The sequence below is a fragment of the Ostreococcus lucimarinus genome, chromosome 9, assembly GCF_000092065.1.
Source record: "Ostreococcus lucimarinus CCE9901 chromosome 9, complete sequence".
Classification (NCBI taxonomy): domain Eukaryota; kingdom Viridiplantae; phylum Chlorophyta; class Mamiellophyceae; order Mamiellales; family Bathycoccaceae; genus Ostreococcus; species Ostreococcus sp. 'lucimarinus'.
In genome coordinates this window covers 220,270-244,734 of record NC_009363.1, presented here as the reverse complement: position 1 = coordinate 244,734, position 24,465 = coordinate 220,270, and the positions used below count along the sequence as shown (strand labels likewise).

General features: G+C 59.9%; 16 protein-coding genes across 16 annotated transcripts; 9 read left to right on the top strand and 7 right to left on the bottom strand.

The window, feature by feature from the left end:
* Window positions 1–3,631: 3,631 nt before the first annotated feature.
* On the bottom strand, window positions 3,632–4,717 carry OSTLU_33460 (predicted protein; the record flags this gene model as incomplete). Its single annotated transcript, XM_001419497.1, has 1 exon — window positions 3,632–4,717. Exon 1 carries the CDS (start codon window positions 4,661–4,663, stop codon window positions 3,632–3,634), a length of 1,032 nt encoding a protein of 343 aa, XP_001419534.1. The 5' UTR covers window positions 4,664–4,717.
* A 179-nt stretch (window positions 4,718–4,896) lies between these two features.
* OSTLU_33459 (predicted protein) lies at window positions 4,897–6,018 on the top strand (the record flags this gene model as incomplete). The annotated part of the gene is made up of 1 exon (XM_001419718.1): window positions 4,897–6,018. One exon carries the CDS (start codon window positions 4,897–4,899, stop codon window positions 6,016–6,018), a length of 1,122 nt encoding a protein of 373 aa, XP_001419755.1.
* An 88-nt stretch (window positions 6,019–6,106) lies between these two features.
* Window positions 6,107–7,153, bottom strand: OSTLU_35123 (predicted protein; the record flags this gene model as incomplete). Its single annotated transcript, XM_001419496.1, has 1 exon — window positions 6,107–7,153. One exon carries the CDS (start codon window positions 7,151–7,153, stop codon window positions 6,107–6,109), a length of 1,047 nt encoding a protein of 348 aa, XP_001419533.1.
* A 181-nt stretch (window positions 7,154–7,334) lies between these two features.
* On the top strand, window positions 7,335–7,889 carry OSTLU_88199 (predicted protein; the record flags this gene model as incomplete). The annotated part of the gene is made up of 1 exon (XM_001419717.1): window positions 7,335–7,889. The coding sequence occupies one exon, from the start codon at window positions 7,335–7,337 to the stop codon at window positions 7,887–7,889; it is 555 nt and encodes a 184-aa protein (XP_001419754.1).
* Window positions 7,890–8,238: 349 nt separating this feature from the next.
* Window positions 8,239–8,670, top strand: OSTLU_34811 (predicted protein; the record flags this gene model as incomplete). Its single annotated transcript, XM_001419716.1, has 1 exon — window positions 8,239–8,670. A coding segment is annotated over one exon (432 nt), but the record flags the coding sequence as incomplete, so codon positions are not given.
* Window positions 8,671–8,939: 269 nt separating this feature from the next.
* On the bottom strand, window positions 8,940–9,986 carry OSTLU_5767 (predicted protein; the record flags this gene model as incomplete). The annotated part of the gene is made up of 2 exons (XM_001419495.1): window positions 8,940–9,350; window positions 9,405–9,986. Coding segments are annotated over 2 exons (993 nt in total), but the record flags the coding sequence as incomplete, so codon positions are not given.
* A 234-nt stretch (window positions 9,987–10,220) lies between these two features.
* OSTLU_33454 (predicted protein) lies at window positions 10,221–13,076 on the bottom strand (the record flags this gene model as incomplete). Its single annotated transcript, XM_001419494.1, has 1 exon — window positions 10,221–13,076. The coding sequence occupies one exon, from the start codon at window positions 13,074–13,076 to the stop codon at window positions 10,221–10,223; it is 2,856 nt and encodes a 951-aa protein (XP_001419531.1).
* A 673-nt stretch (window positions 13,077–13,749) lies between these two features.
* Window positions 13,750–14,688, top strand: OSTLU_33453 (predicted protein; the record flags this gene model as incomplete). The annotated part of the gene is made up of 1 exon (XM_001419715.1): window positions 13,750–14,688. The coding sequence occupies one exon, from the start codon at window positions 13,750–13,752 to the stop codon at window positions 14,686–14,688; it is 939 nt and encodes a 312-aa protein (XP_001419752.1).
* Window positions 14,689–15,029: 341 nt separating this feature from the next.
* Window positions 15,030–16,007, top strand: OSTLU_88195 (predicted protein; the record flags this gene model as incomplete). The annotated part of the gene is made up of 1 exon (XM_001419714.1): window positions 15,030–16,007. A coding segment is annotated over one exon (978 nt), but the record flags the coding sequence as incomplete, so codon positions are not given.
* A 44-nt stretch (window positions 16,008–16,051) lies between these two features.
* Window positions 16,052–16,723, top strand: OSTLU_34665 (predicted protein; the record flags this gene model as incomplete). The annotated part of the gene is made up of 1 exon (XM_001419713.1): window positions 16,052–16,723. One exon carries the CDS (start codon window positions 16,052–16,054, stop codon window positions 16,721–16,723), a length of 672 nt encoding a protein of 223 aa, XP_001419750.1.
* A 32-nt stretch (window positions 16,724–16,755) lies between these two features.
* On the bottom strand, window positions 16,756–18,184 carry OSTLU_25031 (predicted protein; the record flags this gene model as incomplete). Its single annotated transcript, XM_001419493.1, has 1 exon — window positions 16,756–18,184. One exon carries the CDS (start codon window positions 18,182–18,184, stop codon window positions 16,760–16,762), a length of 1,425 nt encoding a protein of 474 aa, XP_001419530.1. The 3' UTR covers window positions 16,756–16,759.
* Window positions 18,185–18,355: 171 nt separating this feature from the next.
* OSTLU_16734 (predicted protein) lies at window positions 18,356–18,898 on the top strand (the record flags this gene model as incomplete). The annotated part of the gene is made up of 1 exon (XM_001419712.1): window positions 18,356–18,898. One exon carries the CDS (start codon window positions 18,356–18,358, stop codon window positions 18,896–18,898), a length of 543 nt encoding a protein of 180 aa, XP_001419749.1.
* A 326-nt stretch (window positions 18,899–19,224) lies between these two features.
* OSTLU_93229 (predicted protein) lies at window positions 19,225–20,535 on the top strand (the record flags this gene model as incomplete). Its single annotated transcript, XM_001419711.1, has 1 exon — window positions 19,225–20,535. One exon carries the CDS (start codon window positions 19,225–19,227, stop codon window positions 20,533–20,535), a length of 1,311 nt encoding a protein of 436 aa, XP_001419748.1.
* Window positions 20,536–20,664: 129 nt separating this feature from the next.
* Window positions 20,665–22,008, bottom strand: HAM3502 (predicted protein; the record flags this gene model as incomplete). Its single annotated transcript, XM_001419492.1, has 2 exons — window positions 20,665–21,665; window positions 21,756–22,008. The coding sequence occupies 2 exons, from the start codon at window positions 22,006–22,008 to the stop codon at window positions 20,665–20,667; spliced, it is 1,254 nt and encodes a 417-aa protein (XP_001419529.1).
* A 170-nt stretch (window positions 22,009–22,178) lies between these two features.
* On the top strand, window positions 22,179–22,928 carry OSTLU_33448 (predicted protein; the record flags this gene model as incomplete). The annotated part of the gene is made up of 1 exon (XM_001419710.1): window positions 22,179–22,928. The coding sequence occupies one exon, from the start codon at window positions 22,179–22,181 to the stop codon at window positions 22,926–22,928; it is 750 nt and encodes a 249-aa protein (XP_001419747.1).
* Window positions 22,929–23,033: 105 nt separating this feature from the next.
* OSTLU_33447 (predicted protein) lies at window positions 23,034–24,113 on the bottom strand (the record flags this gene model as incomplete). The annotated part of the gene is made up of 1 exon (XM_001419491.1): window positions 23,034–24,113. The coding sequence occupies one exon, from the start codon at window positions 24,111–24,113 to the stop codon at window positions 23,034–23,036; it is 1,080 nt and encodes a 359-aa protein (XP_001419528.1).
* Between the last annotated feature and the right edge of the window lie 352 nt (window positions 24,114–24,465).

Below are 24,465 nucleotides of genomic sequence, written 5' to 3'. Positions count from 1 at the left end.
GCTGGGGCCGTTCTTCGGAGTCGAGCCTCCTTGTCGAGCAACGATGACTTCATCTGCGGTCGGCGTGCTGATTAGCTCTCGAGCGAGCTGTCGATCTTGCTCGGTTATCTCTCCAAAGTTTGCGATAGACGAGCACGCAAGGTCGTCTGAGCCTGTGGACAAGTACTTCTCGATAAGTGTAGCTTGCTCGGTCTTCGGTGGATCGGATATTTTCTTGCGGATCTCCTCAATGACGGCGCTGGGAATACTTTCCTTGTTCACCATGGCGTAAGGTTGAATGGCCAACCAAAGGTTGGCGGCTTCCATTTCGTTCGAAATATGAAGTGTGGTCGTACATGCGCCATATTCTTCTCGGCAATTCCGAGTGGGCTGATCCAATGTAAATCCATACACGCAGTGACACAGCTGGATTATGAGTTTATCCAACCGATCTAGAAGTTTACGATCAGCCTTGTCTTGCGGTGTTCTATCGTCGTCTTCGATGCTACTGATGCTGCTACGCTGACGACGCACACGTCGGCGGAATTCACCCTCATCATCCGCATCCACCTTCTTTTTCCTTTTCACCTTATCGGAAGTGTCCTTGCTACGGTTTTCGATGGTGACTTTCGTTGTCCGCTTTTTTGTGGGTTCAGTAGCGTGTCGTTGATCTCGCGCCTTTGTAATACGATTTCTGCATTTGGCCAACTGGACAAGAGACGACTTCAGAAACACTCCTTTCCGATAGTCGCCGCAACAGCATCGACAGTCCGCGAGGCGATCATGAAGTTTCTCATGCAACTCAATGAGTTCCAAATCTTTTGGCTTTGAAGCTCGCTGGATAGCGGAGATTAGTAGTGCTGAAGCCTCCAAGCTTGCGGCAGCATAACGCGAAGCTTTGTTTTTCTTCTTCACTCCAGGTGCCATCGCGAACTCGGTGTAATGCGCCTCAAACAGCGACGCCGCGATCGCCGCTAATCCCATAGATTCAACGACTTCGAGCGCTTGCTTTGTGTGTGCGCGGTCGGTGGATTCCAGTGCCTCAGCGATGAGTCTCAGCATCGAGTGATGTTTCGTTACGTCCAAGTCGTAAGCCATCTTGAGAGCTTTTATCTGAATAACGACACACGATGGACCTTGCCTTTTCGCCGCCGCCGCGAGCACCTTAAGTGCATTTTGCTTTTCTGATTGCGTCAAGCAAAGCGCGTCCAAATTATCGGTCGATTCTTCCTGATCTTCATCGGGTAAGAGTAGAGGTGTCAACGTTGATACTACTTCGGTAGTCTGCCCCTTGGCAAATCTCGCCGCGGCGCCAATGACAACTTCCTTCACCTTCATTGCGTCCATCGCGGCACGTAATGACTGCTTACTGAAACGTGCGGGTGCGGCATCTTCGATTGAGGCAGGTGCCGGCGGGAGATCTGCATCATCCGGAGCAACTTCTTGCGCCCGTTCAAGGTAGAACATGCTCACACTTCGATCTTCGCCATCTAGATCCACAAGCTTATGACGTAAGAACAGGCTCTCTGCGTGAAAGTCTTGTTTCGGATCACGGTTCATCACTAAAGATACCTCGTCTAACAACCCGACTGCCATGTTTCTGAAGTACGTGCGCCCCGGATGTCCAAGCGCACATTCGCGCGCCGCAAGAATTGCGGTGTCAGCGATGCACAACAATATTCGCGCCACGGGCGCGAGCTCGTCTCCCTGTCCAACGCCAAAGATGTGATACAGGTAAATGATCGACCAAGGAGGTGGCGAGCAATCATCTTCAGTGTCCGGTCGCCAGCGAGCAGCTGTTGTAGATAAGAATCGCCAAGCGATGTGCGCGGCGCCTGCATGCACATCGTCAATGGCGTTAACGAATGAAGAAACTCGCTTATGCGTCTTCATTTCACGCTCCTCTTTCGCCCTCTTCGCAGCTGCCTCCTTCAATTCTCTCTGATGTTGCTTTTTGATGGTATTCGCACGATCTCTGGCACCCGCGACGTCGGTAGTTGCTTTTTTTACCGCTGACACGACTGGGTCTTCAGCGCCTATCAAATTCAACAGAGCGCGAGAGATGTTCGATTCCGGTTTCCATTCCTTTGCCTCGGCAGCTTTTCTCTTCTCCTCCTTTTCTAGCGCTTTTTGAATGGCTTCCTGTTCGGCGATAATGCGCATCTTTTCGTCTTCGAGCGCTTTTTTCTCGTCTAATTCCAGTTGACGTCGCGATTTCCGAATTGTAGCGACATCTTTCTGCGCCTTTGCAGCCGCCTTGGCCTTTGCAGCCGCCTTGGAGGGCGTTTTGTTGGCTTGGCTTGCACTCACTTCGCTCACCGGCTGGGATGTAGATGGCGTGTCCACAGATGGTTGTGTCAAAACGTCTTTGTCCGTCAGATCGACGACATCAGTCGTTCCTAATTCCATCGGCATCGAAGACGGCGAATCAAACACGAATCGAACCTTTCTCCCTATCACATCTCTCGGGATGTGGACGTCTCGCACGTGGCGCATATACTTTGCGAATGAAGAAGAAATCACATCATCTTCCGAAACATCCTCGTCGTCTGCCGTTGCCGATCCTGGCACCACGTCCACCTCTTTTGACTGCGTCGGTGTAGCCGGTGCGTCGGCATTCTCCGCCTCAGCGGGCGTCTCGGGCTCAGCGGCATCCTTCGCTTTGCCGCTCCTCGTGATCGATTCCGGAGTCGGAGCACCACCGAGGCGCGCTAATAATGCGGTTATCACCCCCCAATTCTTGTCCATGTCCGCGCTCAACCGAATCGCGATTTCTCCCTCATCCCTCGTCGACGCCGCCGACGCCGCTCTTTCTCTCGCCACCTTCATCGCCCGAGTCGGTTCCAGCGCCTCCGGCGCGCGTTTCATCGCTCGCGCGCGCGCATTTCCAGGGTCAATCTCCATCACCGCCCCGGCCAACGCCTTGGCTGTTTCAAAATCCCCCGCGCTCAGGCACACTTCGCTCAAGTCTTCCAAAAACAGCTGATTCCGCGGGCTCGCGCTCACCGCTCTCTCGTAAGCCATCCTCGCCACCGCCATCGAGCCCACCGCCACCGCCGCGCGTCCCAATCTTCCCCACACCAACGCATCCGTGTCGTCTATCTCTACCGCGCTCGCGTAGCACCGCACCGCCTCCTCTCGATCCGTTCGCGCCGCCTCGTCGTCTTCGCTCGCCGCCGTCCCGCGTTCATCCAGCAATCGCCCGAGATTTTTCAGCGACAGAAACTTCACCCGGAGCAATCGCGCGGAGACGTCCTCGCGATTCGTCAGCGCGTGCGCGAGCACCGCGCGCAGGCTCTCGATCGCTTCGTGCGCGTTTCCGGACGCGGCTCTCCGCACGGCGTGTTCGTACGAGGAAATCAATCGCGACTCTTCCGCCTCCGCCGTGCGACGCGCGAGGCGTTCGACGTCGTCGGGGGGTTGCGAGGCGTCGTTTAGACACGCCCAATCCATGGCGAGCGGATGACGCCCCGGGCGCGAGGCGCGGTTTGGCGACGGCGCGATGGGCACGACGGGACGGCTCGAGCTGTGGGAAATTTCAAATTTTTGCGCGCGCGACGACGCGCGGATGAATGCGCGCGCGTCGACGAGCGCGCTCGACGTCCGGAGTGCGGCGAGAAACCAATAAATGTTTACATGCGTGCACAGCGCGCTAGGGCGAAGGAAGGCTCGCGGCGAAAGTTTGGAGCTCGTCGAAGTGCGTCGACCACCACTCGGCGTCTCGAGCGATGGTTTCGCAGAGGAATTCCGGAGCGTCAGGGTCGCCCGAACGGCCTTTGCCGCGTCCCGCGGGCTTGTACTGCACAAAGTCGCAATAATCGAGGTCGAAGACTTCCAACAAGGTTTGAATTTGGGCATAGTGCTCCATCGCGCGCCGACGCGCGATGATTGGTCGAGAGTACGGACATTTTATCTCGACGATGCGACCGCTGGGATGCACGCCATCGGGCGAAGCGCCGAGCCAGTAGTGCACGTCATGTATTTTGAGTCCGAATTCCAGGCACTTTGTCCCCAATACGGCTTCGTAGTGCGCCAAGGCTTCGGATTCAAATTCGTTACCGTGTCGAATCGCGGGAGACGTACCTCCGCCCTTCCCTTTCCTTTCCTTTTTCGACGACCCCGTCGCCACCGGCGCCTCTGTTACCTCTCGCACCAAAGCCGAAGTCGCACGGTCGCGCTCTAACGCCTGCTCCGCGGCTCGCGTGCGCTGTTTGCGCATCAAGACTTTCGCGCCGTCGCCGCTCAACACTCGCCCGACGTCGCTCGCCGTCAACGCGCTCGCCCGCGCGAACGCCCACGCCTCCGTCTTTTGCGCCGGCCACCCCTCGGCGTCTTGCCTGAACGCCAACTCCGCCACGCGTTCGCACACGTCTTCGCCCTTCGGGACGTCTCCACTCGTCGAAACCGCCGCGCTCGACGCCGCCCCGCCGCCGGCGTCGTCCCGGTCCCGCGCGCCGCCCATCCGCGCCCGCTCGACGTCCACGCCCTTGTGCTTCAAACGCTCCTCGATCGTGTACTTGCGTTTGGGGTGGCTTTCGTTCGGTTCTCTCCGCTGGCGCGCGCGGCGCGACGCCTTGGGATTCGCGCGCGCGACGACGCCGCCGCCACGCGCGTCATCGTCGACGGCGCGCCACTGCGCGACGCGACGCGCGAGAGCGACGAGCGACGCGGGCGACGCGGACATGGAGTGCGAATGCGCTCGCGCGCCGCGCGTCGACTCGGACGCGCGACGCCACCGTCGATGGTTTCGAGGCGCGAAGTCGCGCGTTTCGAGGCGAATGGATTTTAACCGTCACATTGAGCGTTTCGAGGCGGCGGCATTACGCGACGCGCACGACGAACGCGAGACGAACGCGACGGAAAATGACGCGAAAATTCTTCGTGAACGTGCGGTTCGTGAAGGGCGCGCGATGTGCGATGAAGAAGGCGGGGACGGCGCTGCTGGTTTTGGCGGCGCTGGGCTGCGCGACAGCGGCGAGCGCGAGGACGCTCGACGACCGGACGTCGGATTCGGAGTACACCAGCGCGATCGCTCGACGAAAGCTCTTGGGATCTCAGGGCGACGGTACACCAGTGTTGGATTGGATTCTCGCGCGACAAAGCGGTGAGGAAACTGCGACGCCAGTGTTGGATTGGATTCTCGCGCGACAAAGCGGCGAGGAAACGTCGACGCCCGTGCTAGATTACTTTCTGGACTTTGCGACCGATAACACCCTCTTCGGGCCGACGACGTTCGTCGAGCGCGTGGTGAATCGCGCCACGACTTTTTTCTTTTCTGAGCTCTTGCGGTTCAATTTGACAGCCACGGTCGAGCGCCAGTCAGATGAAAGCGCGAGAGCGGCGCTCGCGCCGACGAGCTGGAACTCAACCTTTGCCCAAAATCTATATTCGTACGTCGATGACGACGGCCAGTTTGGATACAACCCGTTGAACGTGAGTAAATTTGTCGAAAACGATGTGTGTGGCTCTGATTTCTTGCGCGCGAATCTCGACGACACGGCGATGGACGACGCGTACTGGCAAGCCGCGGACTTTTCCGGCACAGAAATTCCTCGAGGTCGCTACGAGGGGTGTATCCTCGGTACCGGGACGTACGAAGCGATCGCCCGCGCGTACGGCGTTCGTAGAACATTCAATTTCGACAGCTGGCGCGGCAAAGTCTTTGATCAAATCGATCCTGCGTCAGTAAGGAATCTGATTCAGTTGAATTACGGCACCTTACTGAACAGCGTCTTCCCACGACTGGCGGAGCCAATCGAACTCTACCCGGGCCGAGCCGAAATCAGTTCTTCCAACTTTCAGCCGGGCACGAACGCTGTCGTCGTCGATTACAGCTCGTTCAATCACGACTTTACGTACTTCCGCGATGAGTTGCGACCGATTTACCCGGGCGTTTTCCTGGGGAAAATGTACGCAATGCCCGGAATGTCGATGTTTGGAGGCGCGCTGCAAGTGCCGATCGGCGCCGCTCCGGTATACACCGTGAGCTTTATCCTCGTCGGCGAGCCGCAAACGACGATGCCGTTGCAAGTCGTTTAATTCGACTTTAATTCGAATAAGAAAAGCGTTTATGCACTAACGATCTGATGCAATATATATTTCAACGCAATTTATGGAAATTTCAGTTCTACGCCGTCGCCGCGCTCGTCTTTCCCGCGAAATCCCAAAGCGTCTGGCACATGAACTCGGGTTGCTCCAAGTGCGCGACGTGCCCGCACTTTTCGACCCACACCAATCGTGCGTTCGGTAGCTCCTTCATGAACTTTTCAGCATAGCTGGGCTCCAAGATTTTGTCTTCACGACCCCACAACACGAGCGTCTCCATCGGCACCTTCGCGATGGAGTTTCTCACCTTGAACCCGCCGGATTGCATGAACGACAAAGTCGCGTCGCACCACTGCGGCGCAAACGTGTGCAAGCGCCCGACGCGAAGCGCATCATCGGTAGCGAACGTCGCTTTGTCGTAATACGCCATTTGATTCGCCGCGTTGCGCAAAGCCGTCGTGCGCAAAATGTTCACGCCCATCTTCGCCACCGGCCGCGGCAACGCGCCCATCGGCCCGAGACCTTCGATGAAACCTTGCGCGTCGATCAACACGAGCTTCTCGACCGCCTCCGGATGATTCGTCGCGAAATCTATCGCCGCGGCTCCCCCGAGCGAGGCACCGCACAGCACCATCGGCCGCCCGACGTTCGCCTTCCAAAACGCGTACAAGTGCGCTCGCTTCGCCTCGGGCGAGTAATCCCCGATCCCTCCATCCTGCGCGTCCGTGAACCCCCAGCCCAACAAATCGACCGCCCACGTCTCCGCCTTCGCCGCGAGCTTCGGAAACAACCTTCTGTACTCCAAACACGACGAATCGAATCCGTGCAGCAGCACGAACGGCGCCGCGTCGCTCCCCGCCGGCCCCGCGTCGCCCGCGCACGACGTCAGCACCGCCTTCGCCCGCCCCGGGACGTCCACCGACACCGATCGGCACCGCCGCGCCATCGCGATCGCCGCCGGTTCCTCGAGTTCGCGCACTTCGGGCGGGAAGAAGCTCGGGAAGTCCGTCGTCGACGCCGCGCGCGTCGTCGTCGCGATGCGTCCCGCACGTCGCGCGTTCGCGCGCGCGCGCGGCGCCGCGCGCGCGGCGCGCGCGGGCACCGCGCGACAGATCGACGCGCGCGTCATTCTCGAGCGCGGTCCTAGCTTTTCGGCGCCTCCGCGCGCGTCGCGCGCGCGCGCGGCGCGGTGAGGCGCCTTATCCACTCGCGCGACGTCGCCTCGCGCGGTCGCGTCAGATAAAAAACGGTTTGGATCTCTCGAGAAAAACGGCCGCGAAAAACGGCACAGGACGACGCGGACGGACGCGATGCCGACGTATCGAAGCTCGGACCTCGCGTTTTCAAAGTATAACAACGCGCCCGGGACCGGGGGGTCGGGGGCGACGGCGACGATCCCGCCGAACGGTGGGTACCCGTGGTACGAGGAGGATGAGAGGTACGCGCCGGCGACGCGCGGGGAGGGAGGGGTGAGCTCGGAGTGGACGCCCATGTACGATCCGACGCGCGAGGAATACTTGAAGGATAAAGCCGAGGCCGTGGCGAAAGGGATTCCGCTCGGGAGCTTCATCGACGCGAAAGTGGCGGCGATGAGAAAGCCGCCGAAGACGCTGCGTCTGCTCGTCACGAGCATGCTGCACGTCGACTGCGAGTACGGAGGGCCGTTCTGGATCGACGTCTCGGACACCACGCGCGTGAACGAGGTGAAAAAGCTCATCGCGGATAAAACTGGAGTCATGCCGGGGCTCGTGCGCTTGGCGTACGCGGGGAAGAAGTTTGACGATAACTCGCGAACGCTCGCGCAGATGGGCGTTCGATACTGGAACGCAAAGTTCCCGGATTGGTCTCTGGTCATCCTGCGCTGATCGCGCGCTCGCCGTCGTCGTCGCGCGCGAGATTAATATTTTTACTCATCATATCTCTAGCTTTCGTCTCGCGCGCGCGTCGCGTCGCGCCGGTGTGCGCCTCAGATTTCGACCGCGCGCGCCCGCGCGGTCGAAATCTGTGCGGCCACGTCACACCGGGACGCGCGTCCCGATGCGCGCTGCCGTCGCGACCGCGCGCGTCGCCGCTCCCTCGCGCGCGTCCGCGAACAAAAGAAACGTCCGCGCGCTCGCCGCGATGCCCGCGAGCAAGGACGCGCGGCGCACCGACCGCGGCGATGGTTTCGTCGTCCCGGAAAATTGCCAACTCGCCGTCTTCGCCTCTGGGTGATTTTGGGGGCCCGACGCCTCGTTCAGCGCGCTCAAGGGCGTGAAGAACGTCAGGGTCGGGTACACAGGAGGCGAGAGCGATTTCCCGACGTATTCAGCGGTGTGTGCCGGAGGAACCGGGCACACGGAGGGGTATTACGTGGCGTACGACGCGGCGACGACGAGCTTCGATAAGCTGTTGGAACAGTTTTGGAGCGAGCATCAACCCACGTACGAAAGCAAAGCGCAGTATAAGAGCGCTATTTGGGCGCAGACGCCCGAGCAGTACGAAAAAGCGGTGGCGTCCAAGGAAGCGCGCGAGAAGCAAGTGCAGCGAAAGTTCTTCACCGATATCTACCCGCCGGAGGTCTCTTTAGCGACACCGTGGTGGGATGCCGAAGAGTACCATCAAAAGTACTACAATAAACCGCGCGTGTCGCGTTTCGGGTGGTGATTTTCGTCGCGTCAAAGTAGTAGATTTGTTTTCGCGCAGCGACGTCCGCGCGCGCGTGACGACGAAATCGCAAAAGACGCCATTGCGTCTGAGATTTCGTCCGATGAAAGCGCGCGACGATCGCAAAGCGACAGAATATGACTAACAAGGATTGTAAAAGTAATACAACACGTGGTGTGATGGGCGCTCTAAGGATCATGCGAATTCACACGAAGACTGCACAACAACGGCTCCGTCGGTGGTTCTTCTGGATCGAAAGGGAATAAGAGCGAGTCCTCGTTTCGCCCGTACCCTTTGAATACAATTTCATCATCGAAGACTTCAACGATGGCAAATGGTCCCGGGGACACGTCCATGGCTAGCATCGGGCTCTCCATGCCGATGTAATGCACGCCCGTTTTCTCGCACTGCCACTTTGTGCCTTCGTGTTGGTGGCCGGAGACTACGCACTTCACGCACCCTCGCGTTTCCTCGGCCTCGATAATTTCTAAAATTTCGTCGTAGTCCCACATCAAAGTCTTGCCCGATCTTTTCGCCGTGGAGTGCGGGTGGATGAGCAAGTGAGAGAAGATTAATACCTTTTCGTCTGCGGCGCTCGCGGCGCGAATCGTCTCGCGAGCCCAGGCGATTTGCTCTTTCCCCAATCCTCCGTTAAACGGCACCCATCGCCCAGCCAGCCCCTCGATGTCTTTGAAGTACGGAAAAGTCCCGCTCATGCGTTCGGTCTCTATCACGTCTGGATTTTCCTTGACGAACAAGTCGACGTTTGGGTTGTGCTTGCGCAACAGCTCCACCGCTTCCTCGCACAGCCCTTGCTGGCGACCTTTGCGATAAATACTCACCGCGTACGGATCCAGCACCATCACTCGCCATCCCGGTCCGGCTTTGAAGGAGTAATAAAACTCCCCATCCGCGTTCGAGCATTTCAAATTCAACGAATTCCCAGGACTCGCCACGCCTTGGCGCAACTCCTCTCGCGTAAAATTATACAGCTCGTGATTCCCAACCGTGAACAACCACTCCGCGCACTTCGCTCGGCTCAATATCCGCATCACCGCCCCTAAATCCTCTCTTCCGCGCTCGATGGGCTTAAAATCATCGCTCGCGAAATCAAACGCGCACTGGTGGTCGGTGATGTCTCCGTTGTGCACCAAAAAGTCACACTCGTGCGTGTTAAAATACTCCACCGCCCGTTCCGCGACGTTCAGCGTGTTCCTGTACCTCCGCATTTGCGTTCCGGTGATGTTTTTGCGGTCGTCGCCGTCGCAGTACTGTATGTCGGCGAGCAAACCGAACCGAAAGTGTGGCTCTCGCGACCCGGTGGGGACAGATTTCGAGTCGGCGTCGGCTCGGGACGACAGCGCGGGCATCGCGCGACGACGCGCGTGCGACGCGGGACTGGAGATTGATGTCGTTAAGTCGTGACGCGATACCCGCAGAGAAGTTCGAGCGAGGGCGCGATGCATCACGTCGCGCTGTGGAGACTCTGCGCGCGCACGGGCTGTGGATAAGCGACGGCTCCGTCGATTTCAACATGGATGTCTAAAATTCTAAAACGTGCGGAAGAAGTCGTGATCGGGCCATCCCTCGCCGAGATCTATTTTTTTGAAATCTTCCATGGTCAGGTACGTCTCCGCGGGGTCGTTCATGTTGATGGCTGCGTGCATGGGCTCGAACCACTCGGGCGGGAGCAAACGCACGAGTTCCTCGTCCAAGGCTTCCTCTTCTGGTGTCAAGATTGGGAGGTTTATGAGACGTAAATCGTGCGCGCCACAATCTGGGCAGTCTGCGCATAAGATGTCTTCGAGCTCACTCACGGCTTCGGCGGTGGTGAGACCGGTGGCAGATTTCGGCGGCGCGCCCCAAAACTTTGTCTCGGGCTTGAGCCGTCGCGGGAGCGGCACCTTGAGCGCACGCATGAGCGCCAACGCTCGTTTGCGTTGATCGATGAGCATGAGAGGTAGCGTGCGTCGGAGTAGGCACTCAGTGTGATACGCCATCTCGCACGGAAAGACATAGAAAGGGGCGAGTAAGTTTGGATCATCCGCCGTCTCCATCAGACGCAAACGCACCACAGGCTTGCCGCATTCAAAGCACTTCGTATCCTTGGAGATGACGATGGTTTTCTGTTCCATCTCCTCGATATCGTCCTGGACGTCTTGCGTGAAGGCGGTGATCTCTTCTAGGCCTTCTTTCAATTGTTCGATCTCCGTTCGATGCTCTGTGAGAGACTGCAGCACCAAGTCCTTCACGTCGTCGATGATGGTGAAGTCGGGAAGGAGAGGAAGAATGTCCTCCACACGCAACGCGCCGTTGGTTTCATTCAAAAAGCTCAGCGCGCTGCGAATCGCGGTGCGCTTTTCGTCTTCGTCCATCGATGCCATTGCCTTGTCCAGTGCACCAGACTTGCGAATCGACCACTTTGCAATCTCAATCCACAGTTTTTTCTGCGTGATTTCGTCTTCGTTTGGATCATCTGATTTCGACTCGGCGGCTTTTTTCGTCACGGTTTTTGCCAACTCCACATCTTGAAGCGTCGTCAACGCGACGTGCATGGCCATGTCAAAATCCCGAGATACACAGTATGCGTACACAGCGCTTCGATGTGCGCCATGTTTTTCGCACATACGAATCGCATAATGTACGTCGTAGTACGGCGCATTAGTGCTTTCATCCACGGCGTCGAGTATGTACTTGTTCAACGTTGCCACCACGGTGGGTGAGGATTCTAGCTGTTTGATGTACACATCGAGCAGAAGATCGTGCACCGTGGCGTCGCCGCGAGCTGCGCCGTCCGGTTTCGCCGTGATGGACTCTAAATATCTCGTCAAGTATGCAGCCAGCGATTCACTCGTCTCTGACGCCGCGTAGGACGCATCGTCGCGAGCCAAAGCCTCTATAATTTTCACATCGTCATCCGTCTTCGGGCGTGATAGCATGAAATCGATCGAGTCTTTTGGCAGTGCCTTAATGAGTGTCGGCAACACTCGATTCAACGTTGAACGCGGTACTTTAGGCGAAGCCGCGATTTCTAAAGTTTTTCTCGCGTCGCCGATTTGCATGAAATGATCCAATACCCTGTCGTAATCACCGCACAGTTCGGCAAAGTAAATTTCGTCATCGATACGACCAGCTTCGCTTAAAATTCGCAACGCTTCCCGTTCGTCCAGGCTCTCGAAATTTTCTCGCAAAAACTCTCGAACCTTGAAGTCGTTCGCCTCGTTGCGAGAGAAGCTCGCAATCTTGACGTACTCCTCAAGCAACCACATGGCGATGATCAAACGTCGTGCCGCATCGTCTTGCGGTAAGCCGCGTAACCGCCCTTCCATGTACGCATACAGTGCGTCTTTTGCGTTCAAGTCAACGAACGTTTTTGCGATCGTTTCGATTGCGTGCGCGATGCCGGCGTTGGCAAACGCCGTCGCGGCTTCGTCGAAGCGTTTCAATTTCAACGCGCGTTCTGCTCGAGCAGTGTACACGAACTGCCGCTGTAAATCAGACTTGCACGCCGTAATCGCTTGGTCGTAATCATTTTGGTCGCAGTACACTCGCCACATGTTTGCATCTTCGTTTGTAACGACGATTTGTAGCAAATTCTCTGCGTTCGCCGCGTACGGAACAGACGTCGCAGGATCGGTGAAAGCGAATGTCGACGCGCCACCTAGGGGTAGTTTAATCGTCCCTTCCACATCTCCCGTGATTGAATTCATGGCCACCAAACGCGTCGAGTATAGCAATAAAATGTGATGCTCCGTCATCGCAAGCGAAATCGGGGCGTCGTTCCCCGATTCGTCGTCTTCTAGTTTTGGAAAGGGGAGCGCGCCGTGTTGCTCCAACACGCTTGAAGCGTCGTCGACTTTGAAATTCAGCTTCCCGCGATAAACCCCAGCCCCGGTGAGCCACGCCATGCGATCAGGCGTTGATGATCGCCGCTTTCGCCACACGCACAGCTTACTCCTATCGCTCTCCACGGGCATCTCAACCGCCGCCTCGAAACCGCTCGGTCGGGCGCGTGCCATGGCGAGCACGGACTCTAATGAATACGACCCCACGAACGCGTACAATTTCGACGGCGTCGTAATCAGTGCCCCGAACCTTTCACTACCATCGCTCGCGCGATCTTTCGTCGCGCACACTCCCGTGATGGCTTTCCCGTCTCGCAACTCTAACGCCACTTCGCACGATTTTTCAAACCGTCGCGTGTCCGCTGCGTCCACGCGCACGTCGAACACGCGCCCATCGCTCGAGCCCAAGAGGATCCTTGCCCCATCGTTGTCGCCGTCTTTCCCCTTGACGAACGTCGCGCACGTGCAGTGCACGCCACGCAAACCCGCGAGCGGCCGCGCCGCCGCCCAACCTCGCCGCCAATATCGCGCCCCGTCCCCGGCGCCGTCGCCTCGACCCATCACCCCGATCACGCAGTGTTCGCCGCACCAATCGTCCACGACGATCAAGCTCGTCGACGTTTCCGCGTTTTCGCTCGAGATCTTCCGCGCGATCGCGTCGTCATCGACGCCGTCGCGCGCGCCGTCGCCCAACCGCCCGACGAACGCGCCGCCGCCGCCGTCGCTCACGACTGCGCGCCCGTTCGAACCCCCACCCAACACGAACGCCTTTAAGCGATCGTCCACATCATCCGACTCCACTCCGGGCGTCATCAACGTCGCGCCGACGTTCAGCGCCGCGAATTTCGGCCGCGACGCCGATGCATCCAAATCAACATCGCGCGCGTTTTCGTCTGTTTCTTCATCGCGCGCGACCCCGTCGCGGCGCGCGAACGCGTCGAACGACGCCCTGGCGTTTGGATCGTCCAACAGCGCCGCACCCGCGGGTAACGGACGCGACATCGCGCGACCGCGCGCGGATGAGTGTCGTGAATCGCGGAATCTATCGTCAAACCGCGACGCCGCGCGCGCGCGTCGGTCGAACGTCGCCATGCCTCGCGCGCGCGTCGCCGCGACGCTGATCGCGCTCGTCGCGCTCGTCGCGCGCTGCGACGTCGCGCGCGCGACGCGCGAGACCGCCGGGACGTTTTTCGACGCCACGACCGATGGATGGCTCTCGACGGGCGACGACGCGATGAAGCGCGCGATCACGCTCGATGAGCTCGCCGTCATCGCGCGCGCGTCGCTCGGACTCGTCGCGGAGGGCGTCTCGGCGCGCGACGACGTCGTGCGGGCGACGGTGGACGAGGAGAAGATTTGGTTCGCGGCGCGACGCTCGAGCGACGGCGCGGGGACGAGAAAGGGAAGGTTCTTGACGTTCGCGCACGACGCGATCGTGGCGGATGGCGGTGCAGATGTTTGGGACGTGCCAGGGGTGACGCGGCGGGAGGTGCGGGTCGAAGGTGCGGTGGGATTGTCGAACGCGGCGAAGGCGATCGCCGACGGCGAAGGCGACGGGTGCGAACGCGCGAAGACGAAGGCGTTGTTCGATCGTGAGGCGTGCTTCGGGAGCGACGACTTGAAAGTTTTGAAGAAGAGCGACGTCGATGCGCTCGGTCGGGCGAAAGGGTACGTCGAGCGAGAGTTGCGGTGTTTCGAGGAGGGGGCGCGGGCGTTCGCGCTCGAGGGCGGCGACGGCGCGGAATTCGCGTACGTCGCGTTGGAGGGGGCGACGTACGCGTCGAAGAAGTTTGGCTCGAAGAGCGAAATCGCAAAATGGGCCGTCGTCGAAACGCGAGCGAGCGTGGCTAGAGTGTTGCGCGCGATGCGCGCCGAGAAGGGTATCGAATTTAACGCCCTGGCGTTGACGAGTCGAGCGAGCGAGCAAACGGCGAGAGCCGCCGAGCGCAAGCTTCTCGGTATCGACGTCCGGCGTCAGCTCACGACGACGAACGCGACCGCCAACGAAAACGATCCCGAGGTCGTCGCTCAATTCGTGCGCAAGGGCGTGCAATGGGGCGTCACGATCATTCTCGTCGGCGCCGCCGCCGGCGGCGTCTTCGCGCTCCTCGGCATGCCGCTCGCCCGCGAGCCCTTCTTGTACGCCCCGATCCCCGGTTTTAAGCTCGATTAAGCGCGATCGATCTTCATCGCGCGCGTCGCGTTCGTCGTCCGACGGCTTGTGATCGTAATCTCACGAACGACCGCGCGCGGCTTCGCCTCTCGCCTCTCGCGTTCGCCGCGCGCGCGCCGACCAGCCGCACCGCGCGACGCGGGATGTCGGCGTTCGCGCGCGCTGGACGTCGCGCGGCGATCGCGCGCGAGCTCGCGCCCGTCGTCGCGGTCGTCGCGCTCGCGCGCGCGCGGCGTCGCGTCGCGCTCGCGCTCGCGCTCGCGCTCGCGTGGCTGGCGCGCGCGGTCGTCGCGCGGGCGACGGCGCGACGGGGACCGGCGCGCGCGCTTCGAGGACGCGCGGTGTGGATCACGGGGGCGTCGCAGGGGCTCGGAGAGGCGACGGCGCGCGCGTGCGCGAGACTCGGGGCGAGGGTGGTGGTGTCGGGACGACGCGCCGAGCGGTGCGCGGAAGTCGCGGAGGAGTGCGCGCGGTTGGGAGCGGCGAGCGCGAAATGCGTGGTGTTTGACGTGTGCGGAACGCGGAGCGAGCTGAGCGAAGCGTGCGAGAGGGCGTTCGAGGCGGCGGGTGGGACGGTGGATGTGTTCGTGAACGCCGCGGGCGGGTCGCAGGCGTGCAGCGCTTTGGCGGGCGACGACGAAGACGTGGACAAGGCGTTGTTTCAATTAAACGCGATCGGGGCGATTTCTCTGACGAAGGAAGTCGCGAAGCGAATGGTCGCCGCGGCGCGTCGGCGAAAGGCGGGCTCGATCGCGCCGAAGATTGTCGGCGTGTGTAGCGTCGCGAGCAAAGTTCCGGCGCCGGGCCAGTCCGTGTACGCCGCGGCGAAATCGGCGTATGCTGCGTTTTTAAACTCGTTGCGCTCTGAAATCGCGAACACGGGCGTGAAGGTGGTGTGTGTGTACCCAGGTCCGATCGCGACGGGGATGAACGGCCAAGAGCGCGTCATATTTCGCAAGAATATGGCGGATTCCACGCCGTCGCCGAGCGCGTCAAAAACGGCAATTTCGCGAACGGCCGCGCGACCGCCGTCCACGAAAGGTCGCATGAACGTCGATTACGTCGCCGCGCGCATCGTACGCTCTGCGCTCGCCGACGTCGACGAGCTCGTCTTGGCGCCACAGCCCATCATGGCGTTGACGTATTGCGTGCGTTTCTTCCCGACGCTCGCCTACGCCGCGCTCGACGTCATCGGTCCCAAGCGCGCGCGCCGCGCGGACGCGGGCGAGAACATGTACGATTTGCTCGAAAAGACGCGTGAGATTTTAGAATCCATCGGCGACGTCGATTCGAAGGATTCAAAAGGTAAATTAGCATAACTTTGTAGTGAACGTCGCGTCGCTCGCCCGCATTCGTCGGCGCGATGAAGTTTAAAATCTTCGGCGACCGCGACGCCCCAGATTGGTTCCTCGCCGAGATCTTCACCGTCTCCAAGCTTTCCAGCGTGCGCGTCCGCCTGTTGTGCTCGCACTTGGTCGCCGTTCGCGCGTCAGCGGCGTCGAATGCGCAACCGTTCGGGACATTGAAATCGACCGACGACAACGACGCGACGGCACCCGCGGAGACGCCGCGCGTGCAGGTCGATTACTCCAAGTTCCGCAAAGTTGTCGACGACGCCATCACGCCCGAGGACGCGGAAGCGGTGGTGGCAGCGTTGGAATACGCGATCGCGAACGCCACGCGCTTCGACGTCGACGAAACGACGCTGGGTCGGGAGCTCGAGCAGCTTGGATTGCCGAAAGAGCACGCCGAGGCGATGTGTAAGTCGTATGGGAAAGACAGAGATGGGTTACGGCGAGCCGCGCTCGGAGCCACGGTGCGAGTGAATGGGCTGAGGGATTTAGGGTGGGGAGTGACGTTTGGAAGCAGCGACGGCGATGACGAGAATCGAGCGCCGGGAGACAGCTTGGGGGTGCGATTGACGTTGGATACGGTAGATGATGGACGCTTGGATATGGAGATGAGTGAGGAGAAGTTTCGCGTGTTGTTGAGCGAGTTGAAGGCGGTGCGGGCGTTGATGGATGACGACACGTAGTAGCAAAGCGGGCGGATGTTAAATACAAATACTAGTTTAGCGCAACAGCTCGTGCGACGGGTCGTATCGCGCGAGGGCAGCCTCGAGCGCGCGAATCCTCGCGTTGGCTTGATCGAGCTGAGATTCGCCGCCAAGCGAACCGTCTATGATGTCTACGAGCTTGGACGTCGTTTCGACGAAGGACGCCGTCGGTGAGTGTTTGCCTCGGTTTTGCGTCTCCACACGTTGCGCGCGCTCGGCATCCCACAACTTTTGGCGCCTTTCGTGCCAGACGCGCTCGTGCTCAACTCGTCGTCTACGCTCGTCCTCGCTCTCTTCATTCTCGCTTACGATCCAGTTGAGGAACGAGCCAACCTTTTCAGCCGCCTGCGACGCAACGACGGCGCCTTGCTCGACACCAGAAATCGCCACTGATTGAAGCTTGATCATATCGATACCGAGTGGTTGCGACGCCGCGGAATTCAATTTATACGGACGTGTCGTCGTCATTTCTTCGACGTATTGCGATGGCGGCGCCACGCGAGCCTGTATCGACGGCTCCACGATTTTTGTCTTCGAACGCTCGCCTCTAATCCGTTGATATAAAGAACTACGCAGCGGTTCGTACTGCAAAGCCAACTTTTCCGCGCGTCGCAAGCAAAACTGTCGCGTCTGCTCCATAGTGGCGTCGACGGCATCTTCGAAGCATCGCTCCGCGTGTTCACGAACGATCGTTTCCCATTCTTCACGCTCGACCTTCGCGTCCGACAACGCGATCGAAGTCAAACCTTCGTCTTCGTCTTCGTCTTCGTCGTCCAAGGCGAACGCCGACACCGGTTCTGGCACAGACACTCTCACTTCAGCGGACGTCTCCAACGTCGATCTTAGCGGAGGATTCTTCAACAACGAATCCAACCGCTCGCTCGTCGACTCGTCTAAAATCCCAAACGTCGCAAAGACGTTTTCAATCGGCGCTCGCGTCTCTCGCGCCGCTCGCGCTCGCGCCTCCTCCAATGTCCCCACCGCCGCCCCATACACGAGCACGATCACTCGCGTCGACGCCACGCCTGACTGCTTCAAAATTTTGCCGATCGCTTCGAAACTCTCTTCTTCCTGCCCGTCGACGACGACCAACCCGACGTCGCCGTCGCCGCTCGCGTCTCTGGCTTCCCGCACCCGCGTCCCGCCCACCGCGCCCAACTTCTCACGCACCGCTCGCGTCGCCCCGCCCGATCGATCGTACACATCCACCACGACCTCTCGCTCGCTAAACGCGCGCAGCGAAGCCACCTGCGTCGTCTCGTCGTCGGCATCCGTCGTCTTCACCGCTTCAAAATGTTGAAGCACCGAGGACATATTCTTCGCGAGCGCGACGAGCGGCGTCGACCCGCTCGCGGGCGTTCTTCCGCGCGGCCACGAGGCGTTAAGTTCACCGCGCACGCGCGTCGCGGCGCACGCGGCGTCCTCCGCACCGCCCGGCATCTCGTTCGCGATGTGACGCGTGTTCACCGCGAAGATGTCAACGCTTTTGGCGCGAAAATTCTATCCGCACACCGACGCGCGATGGCGGGCGCGATGGCGCGCGGCGACGACGATAAAGACGAAGAAATAGCGCGTCTGCGCGGTGCGCTGCGACGCGCGACGGCGGCGGCGATGGCGTACGCGGAAACGGCGACTGCAGAATTAGGCGCGATGAAATCGAGACTCGAGCAAGTCGAGCGAAAGTCGGAGGAGGACGCGCGAACGATCGATGAGCTGCGCGCGCGCGTCGAACGCGCGACGACGTCGACGTCGACGTCGAACACCGACGCGACGGCGGGGATTCGAGCGGCTTTCGAGGCTGAGACGAGACGGCTCGGAGAGCGAGCGCGCGTCGCGGAGCGCGAACGCGACGACGCGTTGCGCTCGCTCGAGCGCGCGGTCGCCCCGCGCGCGCGCGAGGAATCCGTAGAGACGCCAGTCGGCGGCGAGGACGCGTCGCGGATCACGGAGGAGGCGCTGTTGAGGCGGCGCTGCGACGACGCGGACGGGTTGTTGAGACAGTACGCGGCCGAAGGCGCCGCCCTCGCCGAAGAGGCGAACGAAGCCGCCAGACGGAACCGGGTGTTGGAAGCATTCGCATCGGACGCTTTCGCGCTCGTCGAGGACGCGCGCGCGCTCGTCGACCGTCGCCGCCGCGAACGCGCGGCGACGTGATACGTTGTGCTTTAGGAATCAATAGTGTATCAATAATCATTTTAGATCGCACCGTAGCCACGAGTCGCGGCGCATCGAGAACTTTCGACGCGCGCGTCGCAGACCGCGACGCGCGGCGACGGACGCGCGGCGAGGCGACGGCGGCGAAGACCGCGCGCGGCGAAGACCGCGCGCGCGCGCGGCGAAGACCGCGACGCCGAGGCGCGACGCGCGTTGACCTGGACGCAGAAAGCGATCGATCGAGCCGACGCAACGCATCTTGCGCGCGCGCGCGAGACGACGCGCGAGCGACCGCGCGCGAAACCGGCGCGGGGAAGGCGACGATCATGACGCACGCGTCGCCGACGCGCGAGACGCGCGAACCGCTGTTCCCCGGCGCGAGGCGAGGGAAAGTCGCGACGAGCGCGGGTCTCTCGGGAAAGAGCGACGACCGACGACGACCGACGGCGCGGCGGTTGGGATTCGCGAGCGAGAAAGATAAGGCGATCGATGACGAACTCGAAGCGCGCGAACGCTCGGGGACGAAGGAGGCGGAGGTGTACTGCGTGAGTCGACCGTTTCAAGAGTGGGGGAAGGGGATATTCTCGGCGTTGCCGCGAGGCGCGAGAGAGGCGCTGTTGACAGCGGGCGTGGCGCACTTCATGCTGGTGTACAGAGATTTGAAAACGGGTGAGATGCGACAGTTTGATTTCGGACCGGTGGGTGGAGACGTGCACGATCGTTGGTTGGCGCTGGCGGGCGGGAAGACGCTGAGATCGAGCGAACAAGGCGCGCGGGAAACGGTGTACGCGATGACGAGAGGTCGCGTGGGCAGGCACAGAGCGCGAAGGAAGTCGTCGTGCGTACAGGGGGAGATTAGAGATCACAAAGTGCGTTCGTTACCCGATGGAGCATATCTCGTGGGGACGACACACTTGTCGCTCGACGATATTCGCGGTTTCAACGACGCTCGCGACATGGTGTACGAGTTACACGTGAACGATTGCCGGCATTACCTCAACGACTTGTGCTACTACTTGACGCGAGAAACCGCGGTGAGCAGTAAGTTTGTGAAGCACGGCATCATGAAGAGACTAGAGGAGAATAAGGGACGAATTTGGGAGCATCACCTGTGGTTAACCAAGGCTTTGACGGACGTCGAGAACGTAGAAAATTGGAACAAGGCGGGGCGATTCGCCAGCGCGACGCTCATGTTCGGCATGGGCACTCGCTTCATGCCATTTGTTCCGGCTAAACGATTCGTGACGTGGGGATCGGGCGTCGTGGCGGGAACTTCCGAAAACGTCCCCATCGTTCGCGAAGTGCTTTCGTTCGGAGGATTTCTCGTGGAGACCGGGAGGTCGGCGCTGTCGTTAGCTCTCGATGCACAAAATAGCGTCACAAAAAGTATCGCCAAAGGCGTCGAGGCGCAACTTTTACGCACGAGATGGAAACTACCAATGCCGAGAGGTGCCAAGTTGACGCGCGCGAAGTCGGTTGAGGACTCGTCGCCGTTGAAAATCGGACTTCGAGTGTCTCCATCCTCACTCACACTTCCCGCGGTCGCCGCGTCGGCGACCAAAGCCGTTCGATCAGTGGTCTCAAATGGCGCCATTCGGCGCTTGCAACGACAGGGACGGGTCGAGATTTCATCGTAGATGTCTTCTCGTTCCCACTGCACACCACTCGGTGCTTTGTCTGGCGTCTGGCAGTATTCTAAAATAATTCTTTCTGTATTAATGCATTTCGTCTTTGTAACTCACATTTCACGGTATTGTTTTTAAAAGCTACATCGGCGGCGCCGTCCAATTCAAGTACTCCGGGTTGAATTCGAGCCTCGTACCCGCTATAGCGGATTTCTTTTCAAAACTACTCAAGTGTTCTTCCACAATTTTTGGCGAAGAAGAGATGATGTGCTGGCCTTTCCAGTATTTGACCAGATTGAGCGACTGCAACGCGCTGACAATGTCTGCCTCGCGAAACATCAACATCGAGCTCAGATCCTTCACGCTGAGGTTTCCTCTGTGCTTGTGGAGCACGTCCAAAACGACTCGACTCCAATAGCTTCTATAACTCACTTGTCCGAGATCAGACAGCGGCCGTTCGGGGGTGCCGTACACGCCTTGGCGTCGACTCAGCTCGTAGCTCATCGATATTAAGAATGAGCCATATCCCTTGCGTTGATACGCCGGCAGCGTCAAAATACACGCCAAGTTGTAATCGTCCACTGAAACCTTTTCTTTGCTAAAGTAACCCACGATATCGTGCGTTTCGTCTCCATCCATTGACTCAGTGAGCACGTAAAACATAAACGGTTCGACATCAAAGTACAGCGTCTTATGGTCCAAGAATAGTTTCGCCATCAAACACAAATTCTGGCAGTACATTTTGAAGTGCGCGCCATCGATTTCCCAAAAGCTCAACAACGGTTCGCCCTCGCCCTGTGGATGTCGATAAACCCGCTTTCCCGGCGGATGCTTCATCTCGCACTCCGCCTTGTGCCGCACGCACGTCTTCGCCTTTCGCATATACTTGAAACAATACTGACACAAGTACAGCTTGGAACACTTTCCGAAGTCATCCGGATACGGAGAATAATACCACGTGTCCATCTCGTGCCGCCCGAGCTCGATCGAGTGCACGTTCTTCACCTTTGTTTTCTCCTCGTGCATGCGCTCAAACATTTGATCCATGGGCGGCAAATCCTCCACCGGCGCGTCCACGTTGTGTATCTCATTATATCTCCGCTTAGAATTCCGCGTCAACGTCTTCGGCTGCTTCCCGTTCACTCTACCGTGCGCCCCAAGCGCGTCGTCGGCGCTCCCCGCGCCGCCGCCGTCGCCGTCGCCGCCTCGACCGTCGCCGCCCTCGCCCTTACCCTCGCCCTCGCCCTCCTTACGCGTCTCCACGTCCTCCACTGGCACCCACGCGTCCAGGCGTTTATTCAACTCGCTATAGTGCACGTAATACGCCACCGCGACGCCGTCCTCGCGACGCACGTCGACGATTTCCCCGAGCCGTCGTTTTTCATCGAACGACGCCTTCGCCCACACGCGCGCGCCGACGTCCAGCGCGCCCGCGCGATCGGACGTGGACTCGCTTTTGCGCCGCCCCGCGTCATCGCGCGCCATCGTCGCTCGTCCGCGACGCCCGCGCGCGTGGGAATGCAGATCTCGTTGAACCGTCGCGCTACTCGTCGACGCGCGTCGACGCCCGACGCGCGTCGCGCGCCGCGAACGGGCGCCGAGACGCGCGCGAAGGACGAAGGACACCGATCGCACGAATCGAGCGCGCTCGAACGATGACGGACGCGGCGACGCGCGCGCTCGGACGCGCGAAAGAGCTGAGCACAACGATTACGCTGGCATTGTTCGTCCTTCCGCTCGGCGTCGTCGCGCACGCGGCGGCGTTCGCGGCGCTGCCGATGCAGCTCGCGAGCGCGATGCTGCGCGAATTGACGATGTCTCGCGGCACGGACGTGCGGGCGCTGTTGCGCGGGTTGTACGCGCTGGCGTTGAAGCCGAGCCTGGCGGCGGCGTGCGCGGCGGAAATCAAAGACGACGGCGAGATATTTCGCGAGTATTCGCGGTCGTCGAGCGAGAAGATTGAGGCGTTTCGAAAGATGTCGGAGATCGAACGAGAGAAATTCATCGCGGCGTGCGCGAAATTAAAGGAAGAGGAACAGATTCGGGAACGGTTGAGGGAGCAGTTGAACGCGACTCGCGACGAGCTCAAGCGCGAACGGGCGGCGAATTTTGCACAGGGAAAGTTTTCAAAAGGCAAGGAAGAAACGGGAAGTGGGGGCGTGTACTTGACGACCGCGCTGCTTGGGGTGATGTTGCTGTATTTTCACGACATGGACACCGTGCACACGCTCGACAAGAAGCTCGCGGCGTCGATTCCCGCGTTTTGGATGTTTGTGATGACGTTTAAGACGCGCAGCGTGCAAACGCTGTGTACTGCGCTCAATCTCGTGCTCGCTGGGTATTTCCTACACATCGTTCTCAACCATCGACGATTGTTAGGCGGCGAGGCGCGCGTCGTAGCGTAAAATCCCTCCAAAGCACCAACCACCGCCCATTATTTCACGTCTTGTTCATTTTCGAGACCGACATCACGTATAAATATCATCCAACGCTATATGCTATATGCTAAACTACTTGACCCGACCCGTCGCGCCTGGTAACGGCGCATCAGCGCCGTTCGACTCTAATCGACGATCGCCCCAGCGCCTTTGAACGAACTCGCGCGCGTGCGGCGCCAATTCGACGTCTTCCGGCGTTCTACGATTCTTCGCGTAATACTCGCTCCACATCGCCTTCGCGTCGTCGACGACCCCCAGCGAACGCGCTTTCGTGTATACGCACATAGGTTCGGGTTGTGCGTTCGTCCAGTTGCCTATGATTAAACTACGCGGGCGTTTTTGCCACTCCTTCGGTGTCGCCAACGACGCCTGGACGTATCTGACTCCGTCGATTTGCGTATTCCAACCGAAATGCGTGTGCCCAAACACGTGCGTCATATCACCATCGTTAATGCGTGACTTAATTTCTTCCACGCGTTTGCGCAGATGAACCGAACCGCTCGCTTGCGCGAGTTTCGGATAAAAAAGCATGCGTTTCTCCGGCAACAGCTCGAGTCGAGGAAGAAAGTGGGAGAAGCTAACGACCCTATCGCCCCGCTCGATCGATCGCAAGAACGTCTCCCACGCCGCGCCATCGTTCAGTGAATCGCAATATCGCGCGACGTCGTCGGAATCGCGATCGTCCATCCCATCGGGCCACTTCGAGAACCGAAAATCGTTCATGACGCGCTCCACCGGCGGCACCGCTTCTGCGACCTCGGGCTCGGTGTCGAACGCCTTATGATGGTACGAGTGCACCGGTGCGATCCAAAGCCCATCGCAAACCTTCATCGGCGACGTCCGCACCCCTATTCTCGCGCACATCGCGAACACTTCTTCGATCTTCGCCTTGGAATCCTTCGTCCCGCGCGTCTCGTCGGCTTCGCCCAACCACAGCTCGTGGTTTCCGAACGTATAAAACACCTCCGCGAACGCCGCGCGCTTGAATCCCTCGAGCGTCTCCTCGAGCGCGTCTAAATCGTCGCTCACGTCTCCGCACACGCACGCGACGTCCACGTCATCGCGACGTCGAAGTGCGCGCACCCACGCGGCGTTTTTCTCGTGATCGACGTGCACGTCACTGACGGCGTACACGCCCGCGACGTCGCGCATCGCCGACGCGCGCGCGCGCGATGTCGACGCTCTCGTCGTCGGGACGCGCGCGACGCGCGTCGATGGCGCGCGCGCGGTGCGCGACATTCTGCGGAATTCGGCGGACGGTTACGACACAACCGCACTTTTTCGCACGTTTTAATCATGCGCGCGACGACGACGACGACGACGACGACGACGGCGCGCGCGAAGCTCGGCGCGGCGATCGGGTCGGCTTCGACGCGCGCTCGCGCGACGCGCGCGGCGACGCGTCCGCGTCCGCGCGCGACGGTCGTCCGAAACGTCGTTTCGGACGAATCGCCATCCGATTCATCGACGCCGCGACGACGCGCGCTCGCGTCGATCGCGCTCG